Source organism: Magnolia sinica, chromosome 4, assembly GCF_029962835.1.
Source record: "Magnolia sinica isolate HGM2019 chromosome 4, MsV1, whole genome shotgun sequence".
NCBI lineage: Eukaryota > Viridiplantae > Streptophyta > Magnoliopsida > Magnoliales > Magnoliaceae > Magnolia > Magnolia sinica.
This window is the reverse complement of record NC_080576.1, coordinates 12,344,532-12,361,148: the sequence shown is the minus strand read 5'-3', so window position 1 is coordinate 12,361,148 and position 16,617 is coordinate 12,344,532. Positions and strand designations below refer to the sequence as shown.

Below are 16,617 nucleotides of genomic sequence, written 5' to 3'. Positions count from 1 at the left end.
ACAAACGGTGTGGATATAATAAATACATCATTATGGGGACATGTAACTTTGATCTCCTTTGAACCGTTCGTACAAGTCGGTGCTCGAGTAGCGTCAGCGCTCGTCTTCGGACGACACGTACCCACACCACAGCTCTATCTTTGCTGTGTGGCACACCAGCCGATCTGCTTCCCCTGCAACCAGTGTTTGTATGAAAATCGCGTCCGACGCTAGCCTTGCCTTTCAAATCATCGCGTTTTGCAGAAAGAAAAGCCGAACAAACCGAGAGAGGGAGAGCATGGCGTCTTGTGGCGCCACCACTACCACCACCGGCTCTGGTCGATCCTCCTCTTCATCTCATTGCTGGAGCGTCTTTGATGGTGTGAAGACCTTCCCTTCCTCTTCGGAAGCCCTAATGTCCGAGATCGACTCCGCCATTGCTGCTTCCGAATACGCCCACGCCTCCTCTCTCCTCAACCACTTCCCTGCAATCACCCCTCAACAACAACCACAGCGATTTGATGCTCGCCTCGCCGATCAGGCCTACAAGGCGGGTTGCGCGGCCCTCGCCGCGGGCAAGCTCGACGACGCTGTCCGCTCACTGCAGTTGTCTCTCTCCATCTGTCCCCCCGGGAAGACCTCCGCCATTGCCAAGCTCCGATCTCTCATCTCCCTTGCTTCTCAGCAGACGTTGAAACCCTCGTGATCTAGTGCGCCTTCTTGTCCTCGCTCTATTCGTTTCAAAGTTCTGCCAGAATTCTTATGTTATTCTTTCTTTTCATAATAATGAATTGCATCTGTGAATTCATGAAATTTTCAACCAGCAAATTGGAAAAACCATTTGCTGGTTTTGTCAGTTGGCGTTTGTTCGATACTCTGGCAGATAATTGTACATGTGGTGTATAAACAGCTTAGTAAAATTCATTTGTTTTTCAAATTGGGGTTTTGAGTTAAGCTTATTATTTCTAGTAAGATCCATTTTTGTTATTTTATGGCTTTAAAAGTCTGGTTGTGGTCTAGAGTCATTGTTTAAGTAATCTAAGAACCTATTTGAATTCATGGAAAGCATGGGAAAGAAAATAGTGTTTCCCGGGAAACTCACTTTTTTGTTAAGCCTTTCTTTGTGGGAAATTGTGGGAAACGCCATTTCCTACCTTCTATCTTTGTTGTAAAATAAACAAGTTCATTTTCCCACCTCCACCCTTAGGAAATGCATTTTTCATGGTGGAAGGAAAATGGGTTTCTTGACGGTTAAAACCCAAATGCACCACCATCTGCAAAACGAGACATTGTCCTGTAAGAACTCTATAAGGCGGGCCTTATTGATCAACGGTCTGGATTATCCTATGGGTTGGAATGTATGATTGGGTAAACCAGTGGACCCCACTTCAGTGTGAGTTGTGCAGTTTATCTGCCAAGTATGCGTATGGGGTGGAATGTTATAACTACAATACAGATTGGTTGTTTGAAGACTACCAGGATGCTAACATGTGGAGCCGTGGGGAGAGAGTTGTGGTGAGATTCAAACTCACTGCACCCTAGCCAATCTATAAAAGAAGGCTAGGTCCTCGATCCTACACCACAACACAGAAGGGAAAGCCCCATCGATTCTTCTATTATTTGGGTGTCAAGGAGAGGAAGATCCTAGCATTATATCTCTGGTATTCTGCTTTTTCATCTATGGCGTCTCAGATAGGTACGCCCTATTCCTTCTCTTGATCATCATGTTCTATGCACAGCTAGGTTCGTGGGCCAATTCCACATATTAGATAAGTCCCACAGTTGGTATCAGAGACACTGTGCATAGGTATGGTTGATCGAATTCAGCCATTGGAGATTCAAATTCCAAATTTAGAAATCAGAATTTTGAATCCCAAATTAGGCATATCGGAATTTCAAATTTCGAAATCAAATTAAGGATTTTAGATCTTAAACCCTAAATCCAGTATTATTTTGATTTTCGAATCCCAAATCCCTAAATTGGGAAATTTATATTCCAATTCCCGAATCCAGATATTAGGGAATTCCGATTCGAATCCCATATCAAAATCTAGGGATTTTTGATTCAGAGAAATTGGGGATTTCAAGTTTTAATACCATTATTCCAGTATATGAAATTAGGGATTTCGAATCCCAAACCCAGCCATTAGGGATTTAGAACCAGAACCCCAAATCCAGATCCAACTATTAGGGATTTCGAATCTTAACCCCAGATTGGGAATTTTAGTCCTTTGAATCCCAAATCCAGATGTAATTGGGAAATTTCGAACCCCGTAAAACCCAATTTCAAATCGTCCATTAGGGATTTTAATCTCCAAACGTGGCATAAATTTGGGGATCTTAATCACATTAGGACTTTCACCTTGTCTTACCTATGATATCTAGAGGTCGGCAGCCATTGTCGTCCTTCGATGAGACAGACGTAGATGATGGCTTGCAGCTCCCCTTTTCTTGCTCTATTAGCCATTACCGTCGACTTCTGCTCTCGTTCCTATCACCGGAGGTCACACTTTTTAGTTTCCGATGACGTTGGAGACATCTCCTTTGAATCTTGCTTCGTCGTTGGGACCGCCGAAAGTCATTGCAGAGGAAGGAAAGCCGCCTCCCCTCCACTCATCAGGAGAACAGCGAAAACTCCTCCCTTGCCTTTCAGAGTCTTTTCGTATAAGGCTTTAGCATATTGGAGTTGTTATTCGGGTCTGCGGATCCAACTTGCACCTATTAGGGTCTGCGAATTTGAATTACAACAATTCGGGTATGCGGATACAATCATGCATAAGTTCGGGTCTGCCTCCATATTCCCGATTCTAGTCCACCTTCTGGACTTGCGTCAGGACCAGGACCCATATATTGTATACTTATGATATTGGGTCTGTCCAGTAGGTGGGGCCCACTACAGATGGGTTTGGGCTAATTGGGATCATTCCTAATCCTTGTAGAGGACCACATTCATGGACCATGAGTACAGAGAACAATTAAATTCATTATAACCATTCAATATTCAAGGTCCTTCTTTAAGTACTATTTGAGATCTGGGCCACACATTGAGCTCATGATGAGCATGTAGTCTAGCTCATTCATTAGATAGACGGTAAAGATAATGATCTTTCATCTAGTGGATATTAAGATTGGATATGATCTGTCCATATTATGGGCACTAACGTAAGGATATATCCATCCATCCATCTGAATTGATCCATACCAATTGTCTATCATGTGAATGTTAAAGGCTAGACTTATAATGCTCATTGATGATGACTAGATCACACAGAGTCTTGATTCGGTTTTATTATAGGCTCATTACATAGTTTTTAGGAGTTGATATAGATCTTTTAGAATGAGGAAAAGTGGAACATAACCGCTTGTTACCCTTTAAAGTTCCTTACTTTCAAAGATCAATATCAACCACCTTATGGGCCATGTCAGACTGATCTGGATATAATCCGTTGGGGACAGGATTATAATCGCAATCCTAAGTCTAAATTTGTAGAATTGGATTCGATTGTATTAGCCACCATGGTGACCTCAATCGATGAAAATTTTACTGATACTAACTTGTGAAATTGGGATAAAGAGGATTGCATGTGGTTGCGTTCATGTTCCATGCAGATGGTGACGAAAATACAAACAATCACTGTTTGACTGAGACATGAACAGGTAAAGTAAATGATAGTGGTGATGTAAGGTTGAAAGACTCATCTCACCTACAGGTATTGAGTGTTTCAGATTTATATAACTGACATCACTTAGCTTCGTGTTCAGGAAGATCACTGACATGTTATCATTACCTCCCACAGGAGGAATGATGATGAAGTAACAGATTCTCACCAGGATGTGATGGTTGGGCCCATCTTCACCCTAGATAATTCAGTTGATGTCTCCCGTAGCAACTGAATTGATTATCTTTGCCTAATATTTGTTTATATTCATGAATTGTTTTATGAAATAACTCACTAATGTGAGTACATATCTCTTCCATTTTAGTCGGGATTCCAACTCATACACATCATGTCCTGCCATAAATAGATCTAATTATGCTCAATGGAAGGAATCCATTGAAGTTGTTCTGGGTTGTCTGCAATTAGATCTTGCCCTAATAAAACCTGAATCCCCTATACCATCCGAGGATGCCTCTAAAGCAGAGATTAATCGTTATGAGGCATGGTTCAGATCGATTGACACATGCCTAAAAGTCATAAAGTATTCGATTTTTGAATCCATGAAAGGTACTATGCCTAAAGTAGATAAGATAAAAGCTTTCCTAACTGAAATGGGAAAACGATTTAAGAAATCGGATAAAGCTAAAGTGGGTTTTCTTTTGAACAAATTAACCCACTCATCCTACGACGGAAAAGGAAATATCCGTGAATACATTGTAGAACAAATCGAGGTTGTTTCCAAGATCAGCTTACTAGGCCTTGTACTTACTAATGATCAACTGGTTCATTTGATCATGAACAACCTACCTCCTCAATACGGTACGTTCCATGTGAACTATAACATTTTTAGGGACAATTGGACATTGGACGAACTGATTACTCAGTGTGTTCAAGAGGAGGATAGGATCAGATAGTCAGGTACAGTACAAAACGTAAACATGGTAACCTTAGAACAAGGACAAAGACATGGGCATAAGCAGAATGGGAAAAGGAAGAGGAACTAAGGTTCTAATAATGGATTCTCAAGTAACAATGTGAATCAATCTGGAAATGGATCGAAACACAAACGAGTCAAAGACAATTTGTGCTTCTTTCGCAAAAAGACGGGTCATCTGTAGAAAGACTGTGAAAAGTATAAGAAATGACTTATAAAGAAAGGTAATCATTTTGTTCTTGTCTGTTTTGAATCTAATCTAACCGATGTGTTGGCGGATTCCTGGTAGATAGATTTGGGAATTGCCATTCACATATGCACTTCCATGTAAGAATTACTATAGGCCAGGCCACCAACTGATGCAGAGCGCTCAGTATACGTAGGCAATGGTGTCAAGGTAGACGTGGAGGCAATTGGCGTCTATAGGCTTAAGTTAGAGTCTGGTTATTTTTTGGATTTAGTAGATACATTTTGTGTGCCTTTTATAAGGTGTAATTTAGTCTCAATTTCCTGTTTGGATAAGTCGAGATATTCATTTCAATTTGAAAATAAAAGTTTTAGTATTTACTTTAATTCGATTAAAGTTGGCACCGACTCTATAGTGAACAACTTATACTAGTTAGACTTAATTGCCTCACATGTCTATAATGTTAATACCTTGCATGGAAATAAAGTAGTATCCAAGCGAAGGCTAGACTATAAGAATTCCTCCATGTTGTGGCGCAGGCAACTATGTCATATATCTTGTGAGAGATTGGAAAAACTTGCGTGAGAAGGAATTCTCCATTCTCTAGATTTCTCTGATTATAAAGTGTGCATTGATTGCATAAAAGGAAAACAAGACAACTAGAAAGAAATGTGCAACCAGGAGTGTAGGTCTCTTAGAAGTGATACATACGGACATTTGTGGACCATTCCCTACGGCTTCGTGGAGTGGACACAAATATTTTATTACCTTTATAGATGACTACTCTCGTTTCGGGTACCTCTACTTTATCAGTGAGAAATCAGATGCCCTGGATGCTTTTTAAATCTATAAGGTTGAAGTTGAAAATCAATTTGATAAAAGGATTAAAGTTGTCAGATATCTTACTGTGGTGGTGAATACTATGACAGATTTGACAAATCATGATGCAATACAGGGCCATTCGCTAGATACCTACAGGATTGTGGCATTGTCGCCTAGTACATTATGCTTGGTGCTCTAGAATAGAGTGGTGTGGCTGAAAGGCATAATCGCACCCTTATGGATATGGTGCGAAGCATGATTAGCAATTCGATATTGCCAGAATCCCTGTGGGGTGATGCGATCAAAACTGCAGTTCATATACTTAACAGGGTCCCCAGCAAAGCAGTAAGCAAAACTCCTCTTGAGTTGTGAAATGAGAGAAACCAAATCTTCGATATCTGCATGTTTAGGGCTGTCCTGTTGAGGCCAAAATTTATAACCCGCATGAAAAGAAGCTTTATCCTATAATTGTAAGTTTTTTCTTCATTAGATATCTAGAAAGATCAAAGGGTTATCGATTCTACTATCTTTCCCACTCTATTAGGATTGTTGAGACTGAGAATGCCAGATTTATTGAGCACACTGAAAACAGTGGGAGCACGAACATTAGAAATTTCGTATTTGAGGAACAAAGGACTGTGACTCCAGTCATAGTTACTTAAGATCACGTGGATATTAATGTTGCAGTCGATCTTGCAGTCACTGCAAAACACCACGTAAAACCTTATATACAAACCATTGATGAGGAAAATAAAAATCAAAATCACACTCAACAAGCTGAACCATTGAGAAGATCCGAAAGAGAGAGAGAAGACTTGTAAATCGAGAGGATTACATCGTATACTTACATGAGCATAATTTTGACATAGGGGTGGAAAAGGATCTTGAATCCTTTACACAAGTCAAACAAAGTGTTGATCCTTCTCGTTGGTTTGATGCCATGAAAGATGAGTTAAAATCCACGAGGGACAATAAAGTATGAGATCTTGCTGAATTACCCATTGGAATAAGGCCGATTGGTTGTAAATGGATATTTAAAACCAAGCGGGACTCCAAGGGTAATGTCGAAAGATATAAAGCCAGACTTGTTGCCAGTGGTTTTAACCAGCGTGAGGGCATTGATTTTAAGGAGATTTTCTCACCAGTATATAAGAAAGACTCATTTAGGATTATAATGGCTCTGGTAGCTCATATGGACATAGAGTTACATCAGATGGACGTAAAGACAGCATTTCTCAATGGGGATCTAAATGAGAATGTATGCATGTTACAACCTGAAGGCTTTGCACCCAATGGCTCAAAACATTTGGTTTGTAAACTAAAGAAATCCATTTATGGGTTGAAACAGGCATCGCGCTAGTGGTATGTAAAGTTTCATGAAGTAATTTCCTCATATAGTTTTGTAGAAAACACTGCAGACGAATGTATATATATTAAAATCAGTGGGAGTAAGTTTGTTATGATGATTTTGTATGTCGATGACATTTTGTTGGCTAACAGTGATATTGGGATGTTGAGTGACACTAAGAAATTCTTATCTCAGATATTTGAAATAAAGGATCTTGGTGACGCCTCTTATGTCACTGGCATTGAGATTCGTCATGACAGATCACATGAACTGCTTAGCCTATCACAGAGGGCCTATATTATTAGGGTACTCGAGAGATATGACATGTAAAATTGTACTTTCAGATAGTTGCCCATTGTGAAGGGCGACAAATTTGGCCCATTTCAGTGTCTAAAGAATGATTTAGAAAAGAATCGAATGAAGGAATTTCGTTGCGCATCAGTAGTAGGGAGCTTATGTATGCTCAAGTCCGTACGCGACCGGATATTGCCTTTGTTGTTGGAATGTTGGAAAGATACCTATCTAATCCAGGAATGCAACATTGGATAGCTACAAAGAAAGTGTTATGGTATCTACAGAGAACGAAGGACTTCAGACTCACATATAAAAGATCTGATCAATTGGAGTTGATTGGATATTCAGACATAGACTTTGCAGGCTGCGTTGATACTACGAAGTCCACCTCAGGATACATCTTCATGATGGTTGAAGGAGTTGTCTTGGAAAAGCCAGTCTACCACAGCTTCATCCACCATGGAAGCTGAGTTCATTGCCTGTCACGAGGCATCTGATCAGACATTATGGTTACAGAGTTTCTTCTCAAGTTTGTGGGTACTGGAGCATATCCTGAAACCATTGAGAATATTTTGCAACAATTCAGCTGTAATTTCCTTCTCTAGTAACAACAAGTATTCATTAAGGTCGAAATATATCGACATCAAGTATCTTGTTGTAAAGGAAAGAGTTTAGAATCGTCAGGTGTCTGTGGAGTTCATCGGCACTAAACAGATGATTGCAGATCCGCTCACTAAAGGGCTCCCTATCACGCCATTTCAGGAGCACGTAACATCCATGAGAGTCATTGATCCTGCAGATGTTTTCAGTTAGGAGTTGAGCGTATTTTGATTTTCATAGACATTCTAGAGATCTCATTTGATAAAATTTGATGATTTTGATATAAAGATTTATTTCTACTTCTATATGTGTGTGTGTGTGTGTGTGTGTGTGTGTGCAAAATTTGAGTAGGTAGAACTACAGTCATGTCTTGCTAGAGACATTTAAAAGCTTCAAGACCTCTTAAGAATAGGCACGCGTCATCACCCTAAGTCTGTAATCCTTATACCACATTTCCTAGTTCTTGATCTATGTCATTAAGATTGATAGTAGTTGAGACCGTGCATAGCCTCATTTCGCTTAAATTAAATGTTGTGACGACTACCGCAATTAGATACTGACAGTCTTGATGAACCAGATTGAATAGCATTACCCATATTATCCAACAATTGCATTGGTTAACCATTTGGATGTTTTCTTAAAATCAAAACCCGTTTTCAAAAGTATTTGAACATATTAATCATTGACATTGCTCAATATGGCCCAAGTTGGAGAATGTAAGAACTCTATAAGGTGGGCCTTATTGATCAACGGTCTGGATTATCCTATGGGTTGGACTGTATGATGGGGTAAACCAGTGGACCCCACTTCAGTGTGAGTTGCGCAGTGTATCTGCCAAGTATTCGCATGGGGTGGAATGCTATAACTATAATATGCAGTGGTTGTTTGAAGACTACTAGGATGCTAACGTGTGGAGCCATGGGGAGAGAGTTGTGATGGGATTCAAACTCTCTGCACCCCAGCCAATCTATAAAAGAAGGCTAGGTCCCCGATCCCACACCACAACACAGAAAGGAAAGTCCCATCGATTCTTCTATTATTTGGGTGTCAAGGAGAGGAAGATCCTAGCATTATCTCTCTGGTATTCTGGTATTCTGCTTTTTCATCTATGGTGTGTCAAACAGTTACGCCCTATTCCTTCTCTTGATCATCACGTTCTATGCACAACTAGGTCCGTGGGCCAATTCTGCATATTAGATAAGTCCCACATGTCCATCTTCGGTCATGCTCCACATGTGCCACTATGCCTTATGTGCCACCATCCATCTTATCTTGTGCCCCACATGTGTAAAGAGCCCCCGATGTGCTAATGTGCCACATGTGTCACCATCCGTCTCCTCTTGCCCCCACATGTGCTATTGTGCCACATGTACCACCATTCATCTTACTTATGCCCCACATGCGCCATTATCCATCTTCAATTCTCCAAATATGCCACATGCCAATTGTGCCAATGTGCACAAGTGCCGCTATCTAGCTTTAGTGCTCACATGTCAAATGTGCCCATGCGTGTCTTGTGTCACATGTGCCATCATACAACTTCAAGCATCTCACATGTTCCACACGTGCCACAATTCAGCTTCAAGTGCCCACATATGCGTGTATGCCACATGTGTCAGTGTCACTATTCATCTCTAAGCATTCCCACATGTGCTCATATAGCACATGCTAGTGACTACCTTTTTTATTCAAGATTTTTTTAAAAAATAAAATAAAATAAAATTTATTTTATAAAAAACTTGTTGAAAAACAAACAAGGAAATTAATATTTCCTTTCCCACAGTTTCTTGAAAATAAGGTTTTCGAAGAAATACTATTTCCTTTCACGTGCTTTTTGGCAAATTTTATTAGTATGGGAAAGTTTCCAATTTCGAGTCAAAATAGGGTCTAAGGTTTCTTTTACTTATATAACCACATTAGATACATTGTAAGCAACACTTTTCATCAATAATATTAATTTTTGTCTCTCATTTTTAGAGATTTCTCTCTCCTTGGAGATTTAAGGGCTATTCTTGATAAGCAAATGGTGATCTATTCTCTTTATCCACACATTTAACCACTTGCTCTAAAAGCTCGAACTGATAGAGCATCGCAAATCAATCCATTTATCTCATAGCCCAGGCCCCACATCCCATGGGTTAGGACCTCGGCCGAACCCCCCTCGTGGGCCCCACATCACATGGGTACCGCCTCACACGAGCCAACCGCCTCACACGAGCTGCCCACCCCAAGTTTGCCCCTGCATCCCATAGGCAACCCCACTCGAGCCTAGTTTGAAAATGCCCTTGCATTACCAAGTCCAACACATATGCCATATTGTAGACTCTAACACAATGGTGATGAGTCTGGCGATTAGGAGGTGGATGGGATCATCCTCCAACAGGGAGGACGAGGAGCTGCTAGACAAGATCAAGATTACCAACTCACGGTAGCTCTCCCTTCAATGAACAACTTCACATTGAGGATTTCCTCAACTAGCTTATACAGATAGAGAGGTTTTTGTGAAATTACATGGAGATCCTTGAGGAAAAGAAAGTAAAGCTGGTAGCCTATAAGCTTCAAGGAGCTTCAGCACAGGAGCAACTCCAACTCTCGTGAGCGCAGCAATCGAAGGCACTAATACGAACTTGGTCGTGGATGAAGAAGTTCATGCAAGCGTGATTCCTCCCCGCAGACTATGATTAGGTATTGTTCCAACAGTACCATAATTGCTATTAAGGAAGCCATATGGTGAGAGCTTGTGCGGAAGAATTCTAATACTTATCCTTGGAGAATGATTTGACAGGGACTGAGTTGCAACAAGTAGCAGGGTTCATCGGCAGACTGCGTAGGGCAATACAAGATCGGGTGATCGTGCAACCTATCTGAACCCTTGAATAAGCTATCAAATTGGTGACCAGAGTGGAGACAACTGGAGGGGCTTGTTGTAAAAACCCGAGCAATAGGAAAAATCTTCACCGTCGAATCATCATTGGCTACAATGCAGGCTTGAGGGACAGTCTTGTCAAGGGACATTCTCAGCCTCCTGCCGTCATGAACCGAGATTCAGAGAGTGGACAAGCCAAGCTAGGAGTAACCAATACCAAAAAAATTGCCCCAAAACCCCTATGCCCACCCCAGCCGGCCAAATGTTATTAGTATGGTCAACTTGGGCATTAATCGAACTAATGCCTTCAGAAACAGATGGCTAACCAGCCACTAACTCAGGGAAGGTAGGATTCTGATGAGAACAGAGATGGAAATTTCCAGGATAAAGAGAAAATTGAGTGAACTTATGAAGATCAAGGAATATCTCTCTTCGTGATGTACATTTTGAAGCAGGACAAGGACCCACAACTGCATGATATCTTTAAGACCACACGCACAAGCAACATTATATATGTCATTTGGTTATAGACGAAGGCAACAACAAGTACATAGCATCCAAGGCCATGGTAGATAAATTATAGTTGAAGACAACAAATCATCATTATTCATACACAATCTGCTGGATTAAGAAAATCAGCAAAATCAAGGTAATTGAGCGCTGCTGAGTTTCATTTTCAATCGGTGAATGTTATAATGATGAGGTTGTGCGCGATGTGGTTGCTCCGGAAGCACGGAAGCATGTATTATGATGCTTCTATAACTATAGCAGTATGATGTTGATTCTACCCATAGAGGCGGGGATAACAATAATATTTTGTTCAAAGATGGAAAGAGATTACCCTCGCCCCTATGAGTGAGGAAAACTTATCCAAAGTTTTCCAAGTGGAGAGCAATCTTTCCTACTGGTGTATGGTGTAGAGCCTATCGTCTTTTCAGAAAAATTAACGCCATTGAATAGAGAACTCAAGGGAATTATTCCAGAAGATTTCTCAGATGGATTGCTCCCTGACAGGCGTAGGTTTTTCATGTGTTTAAAAGTGTTCAAGAAGGTGATCTAGTGACGGTTCACCTAAAAAAGGAGCACTTGCCAGCAGGAGCATACAAGAAGTGAAAGGACAAGAAGATTGGACCATCTCAGATCAGACCATGCCTGTATCTTCCTGAGGCATGGTGAGGTTGCGATTGCGTTATCAAGGGATTAACATTTGGAAAGAAAGAAACATGCAGTGTTTTCGAAATGGGAGTTCCTCAGTTCGCGGGTGATTAACATCTGGAAAGAAAGAAACGTGCAGTGTTTTCGAAATGGAAGTTCCTCGGTTGACAGGGTGGTTAACATAATCTTGGAGCTTGTAAAGGATGGGCCCCTAATGCTAAAGCAGCTTCGGGTGCTTCTTTTTCTATTGTAAAGCACTGATTGCATTGTATTCTTTTCTTGTCGTTTGGCAGGCTTCTTAACAAATTTCGTTCTCTCAAAAAATTAAAAATTAAAAAAAAAAATTAAAAATTAAAAATTTAAAAAAAAAATGGTGATATCGTGATCATTTAGACTTGTTCGAGTATCACGCACCAGCGGGTTGTACGTAGTCACTGGCTATCTCAAGGATGAGTTCTCTTCAAGTAGATGGGACTAATGTAGGACAGGTAAAGGAAGAATCAATGGAGGGGATGTATTTTTGGGTCTTGCAGAAATAGAGCAGCCTGATTCCTTGAATTGTTTATAACTTGTCCTTTTTTCGTATCACTTCAATGCACACTGGCAGCACTGGCACCATTGAGGATCGGCGCGTATGTTATCCCCCATAAAAGATGGTTGTTTGGAATCAAGCAAGCAGCACAATAATTTTTCAAATGGGCTCTTGAAATTCACCTTAATGTTCCCTCCTACCATTGTTGGATGGTGGGAGATGTGTACAGACTCTTGGGCCCTGTTTGGATACTACCAAATAAGTTACTTTTTCTACTTCCTTTTTTTTTTTTTTCTTTTAAAGGTATACTGCTAATTTTTTTTCATCTACTTATAGCAGTAGATAAGTTACTTATTTGAGATAAGTTTGGTTTATGATCAATTATAAGTAACTTTTTTAAAACTTAAAGTTACTTAATCAGTTCAACTTAATAAATAGAAACCAAGATAAGCTACTTGATGCATAAGTAGCCTAAGTAACCTATGATCCAAACGCCCCCTTGGTGTCCACCATGCGAACACAATCTTCTTCTTCTTCTTCTTTTGTTTTTTAATTCTTTTTTGGATGATTCTATGTTCTAGAATCCCTGTTTTTGCATCTTTAATCATCCATTGGAGAGAAAAGTGGGAGTCATGGAAAAATCATATCCTATTATAGGAAATGGGATGATCATCACAACACTGAATGCGTACCAATCTAGGTCGTCCAAATCGTGGGCCTCATTGTGGATGTAGCATAGCCTGAAATTCACACTGATTGATTAGTTGAATTTATTTGAACGTCCTCACCTTTGTTTAATGGGAATCTGTATGTTGAATACTCGAATTTGGATGATTTTCTACTTTTTTCACTCTTCTATTATTAGCATCTACTACTATGTAAGGAGGGTCAACAGTAGTGTAATTTTTTTGTTATGATCCATCTGTAGTGGGTCCTACAGTTTGGACGGTCCAGATTTCAGGTAGACGCGGCCCATGTTAGTTCGGGATGCACTGTGGCGAATAGCTCAGGTGACAGGAACTGCTAATCAGTGGGCATGTTGATATGTTATGTGAAAATTATGGATGTACATCTACAATGATTATATAATGAGAGATGCTCCAGAATTCTCCTTTTTGCACCAGTTCATTTGGAGAGTCAATCCATCAACCTGAACTGTCCATCAAGTACAAAAAACATTTCATGTACTACTGTGCAAAAATCTCACCAGCTAGATGATCCAATCCATCTTTGCTTTGGCCTGATTTTCTTCTGCCATCCATTTTCCAACACATGGATGGGATGGTTATGATTGCCTAACAAAAGTTTTTCTTTAGAATCCATTTGCAATCCATGATAATGGCTCAACAAATAGATGGATACAATTGTTAATTGGACCTATTTTGTGCAAACAGTCTTAATCATCTGTATTAAAGGTCATTGGTCAAATGGTTTTTTTTTTTTCAGATCAGTTTGTTTTCATGCTATAGTCAATGAAATATGTGTTGGACCCACTGAAACAGTTTAGATCAATGGATTGGACTTCTTAAGTGTCTCAATGCAACTAGAAGGGCTATAACTCACAGTGCTCCAACAGCATTGGAGCATCTTCTTATATAATTATATTAATATATATTAACACTAATAATCTTATCAATCTCATAATTAAAGAAACACATTAAAAAAAGAAAAAAAAAAACTTTAAAATACTTTTATGTACTTAGTCAAGGAGTCAACCAACTACATCAATCTTGTGATCTAAATGCCCTTCTTGATGGTGGATTTTCAAAAGATGGAAAATTTCAGTTTAAAAATAATAATAATAATAATCCAGAAAGAGGAATTGTAGACCACCTCTCCAAAATTCTGTGATTTGGGCTGTTGACGTGCTACAACTACAACCGTGGATGGAGTTTGAATGCATGATTCAATCTGTCTAATCTTTAACTACCATATGATCATTGCTGTGTTTTCTTTTAACTGTTCTCTTTCCAAGCCTTGAGATGTGATATCATCCTTCTTTTCTTTTCCTTTCCTTTTTCTTTTTCTTTTCTTTTTTCTTTTTTTTTTTTCTAAAAAAAAAAATATGATAATCCCGGCATCACTTACCCACCTGCTGTAGTTACTTTAGATCAATGGTTGAGTTCCAAAACCCTGGGTCCCACACGTGCAAACTGTACATCAGGACTCTGATGACATTTTGATGCATCCAGACGCTATAATTCCTGACACAAAAGTTTCTCATTCCATTATCAATAAATTGAAGATCCACATTAAACCTTTGGGCTAAGGTGAGGGTGCATACCTAAAAACTAGGTAGCAAAAATGATGACCATTAGCCCCCTTGCTAAAATGGCCCAATTATTAAATGGGCCACAAGTGCTAAGGGGTCTTTTGGCATAGTGGATTCGATGGGATTTGAGGGGGTTTCAAATCCCCTGGTTGTTTGGCAGCATAAAGTAATCCCCTCTTTAAGGGGGTTTCAAATCTACGGTGAGAGCTTAGATTACACCTAAAATCATTTCAATAGTTGCAGGTGTAACATGTGTGTTACTATACTATCATTCTACTAGGCACATGGCCCACTAATGATGATCAGCACTGTCCACACATTGTCCATGTAAATCAACCATTAAAAATCGTTGGTTAGTCACTCAGATATGATCTTGTGCTTGTGGCCCATGCGAGACCTGGAATTTCATCATTTTCGAGCAAAGCATATATTTCAGTGGGCTTATCACAACCATTGTGTCAAAAATTACGTTTCTCACTAATTAGAGATATTAAAGTTGATTTAGTAATTAAATTCAAACCTCTACAAATATACCATGCATAGCTACGTTTGGATTAAAGTTGATTCACACTCCAGGGTGCCAAACACAGTGGGAGGATTTCAAATCCAGGGGGTTTCAAATCCTGGGGGTTCCAAATCCACGCTCCCAAACAGGCCCTAAGTTAAACAAGACCGTTGGTCGATCTAATATTAGCCACCCGTTCTTTAATACACATGTTACCCAGATGAGCCAAACTGCCTATTTTTGTTAAAGACTTTAATGTATTTCTCATTATAAAAGTGGAGGGTGAGTAACTAACTTCCCAAGTCGAAATTTAGTTGTAAATGTGGGGCCATGTGCATCTAAACCATTGACTTATGCCCCCTTCAAAGATCCTAGTCTTTGTTCTTTTTTCCGTTTAATAACGTATTTGCATGCTAACAACAGAAAGGTTGGAGTTGACCAATGGTAAGGATATTCTGAGAACGGTCCATCCATCATTAGGGGAGTCAAATCAATGGCTTGGATAGACCCTCTATAGCCTTACATATACAATCTAAATTGCGAGCAGGTAGGTTCCCTGTTCGAAAGTCGGGCTCATGAGATTGGGACATTTGTAATTTTCTCATGTGATATGCACTCGAGTGATGCGACAATCGTTACCCAACAGTTTTAAGTTTGCAGGTTGAATGGGCGGCTGCACGCTCTAACCGTCACTTCTGTAGGCCACTGAGAGGATGGCTGTCCCCCGTACAAGCCCTTTTCTTTTTGGACGCGCTTGCTGGTACACCAGTCAAAGCTATGTGGCCCACCATGATGTATATTTATATATATATATATATATATATATATATATATATATATATATTTGGGTTAGCTTGTTAGTACACACCCATGTCAGGGCACACACTCCATGTTAGCCACCCCCACTCTGGATCGATACCACGACCTCAAGTGTTAAAACGAGGTATCTCCACTCAGTCTGCCAGTTGAGCTATAGATCTGAGTGTGCACCATGATGTATATGTTTTACCTAATATTCATTTTGTCAGCTATCTTACGGGCATGAGTTAGAAAAAAAATAAAAATGAAGTAGATCCAAAGCTCAAGTGGACTACACCACAGGAAATAGGCCCACCATCCAAAACTTCCTGGAGCCCATATAAGTTTTGGATCAAACTAATATTTGTGTTTTAATTTAATCCAGGGTTATTAACAGGTTGGATGGCATATAAACAATGTAGTGGGCTCTAATAAGTTTTTAATGGTAAGCCACTCAATTCCTGCAGTTTCCTTTCTGTTGTCCACTTGAGCTGTGGATGTATCTCATTTTTTTGACTCTCCTCTAAAATGAGCTCTCAAAATGAGTAGTACATTGATGGGGCTAAGGAGCTTATACACCTACTAGCTAGCTGGAGTTGGGTCTCCGCCTCGGCTTTTGGGACATGGGATCCTCAGGGAGCAGATTAGTTGAGACCCCGCCTCACC

At 40.0% G+C, this 16,617-nt stretch overlaps 1 protein-coding gene across 4 annotated transcripts; it reads left to right on the top strand.

Moving 5' to 3' along the window:
- The first annotated feature begins 128 nt into the window (after positions 1 to 128).
- LOC131242459 (uncharacterized) lies at positions 129 to 16,367 on the top strand. 4 transcript variants are annotated; one of them, XR_009169639.1, is made up of 3 exons: positions 9,566 to 10,508; positions 10,609 to 11,338; positions 11,704 to 12,175. XR_009169639.1 is itself a non-coding variant. In XM_058241105.1 (2 exons), exon 1 carries the CDS (start codon positions 191 to 193, stop codon positions 683 to 685), a length of 495 nt encoding a protein of 164 aa, XP_058097088.1. In that variant the 5' UTR covers positions 129 to 190; the 3' UTR covers positions 686 to 689; positions 16,349 to 16,367. The 4 variants fall into 4 exon arrangements, 3 of the variants coding, with proteins under 3 accessions (XP_058097088.1, XP_058097087.1, XP_058097089.1); XM_058241105.1 differs by lacking the exons at positions 9,566 to 10,508; positions 10,609 to 11,338; positions 11,704 to 12,175 and adding exons at positions 129 to 689; positions 16,349 to 16,367; XM_058241104.1 differs by lacking the exons at positions 9,566 to 10,508; positions 10,609 to 11,338; positions 11,704 to 12,175 and adding exons at positions 129 to 689; positions 13,305 to 13,561.
- The last annotated feature ends 250 nt before the right edge of the window (positions 16,368 to 16,617 follow it).

Excerpts from the sequence above, each read along its gene's own strand:
- LOC131242459 (XM_058241105.1), top strand. The coding sequence starts at position 191 with ATGAAAATCGCGTCCGACGCTAGCCTTGCCTTTCAAATCATCGCGTTT.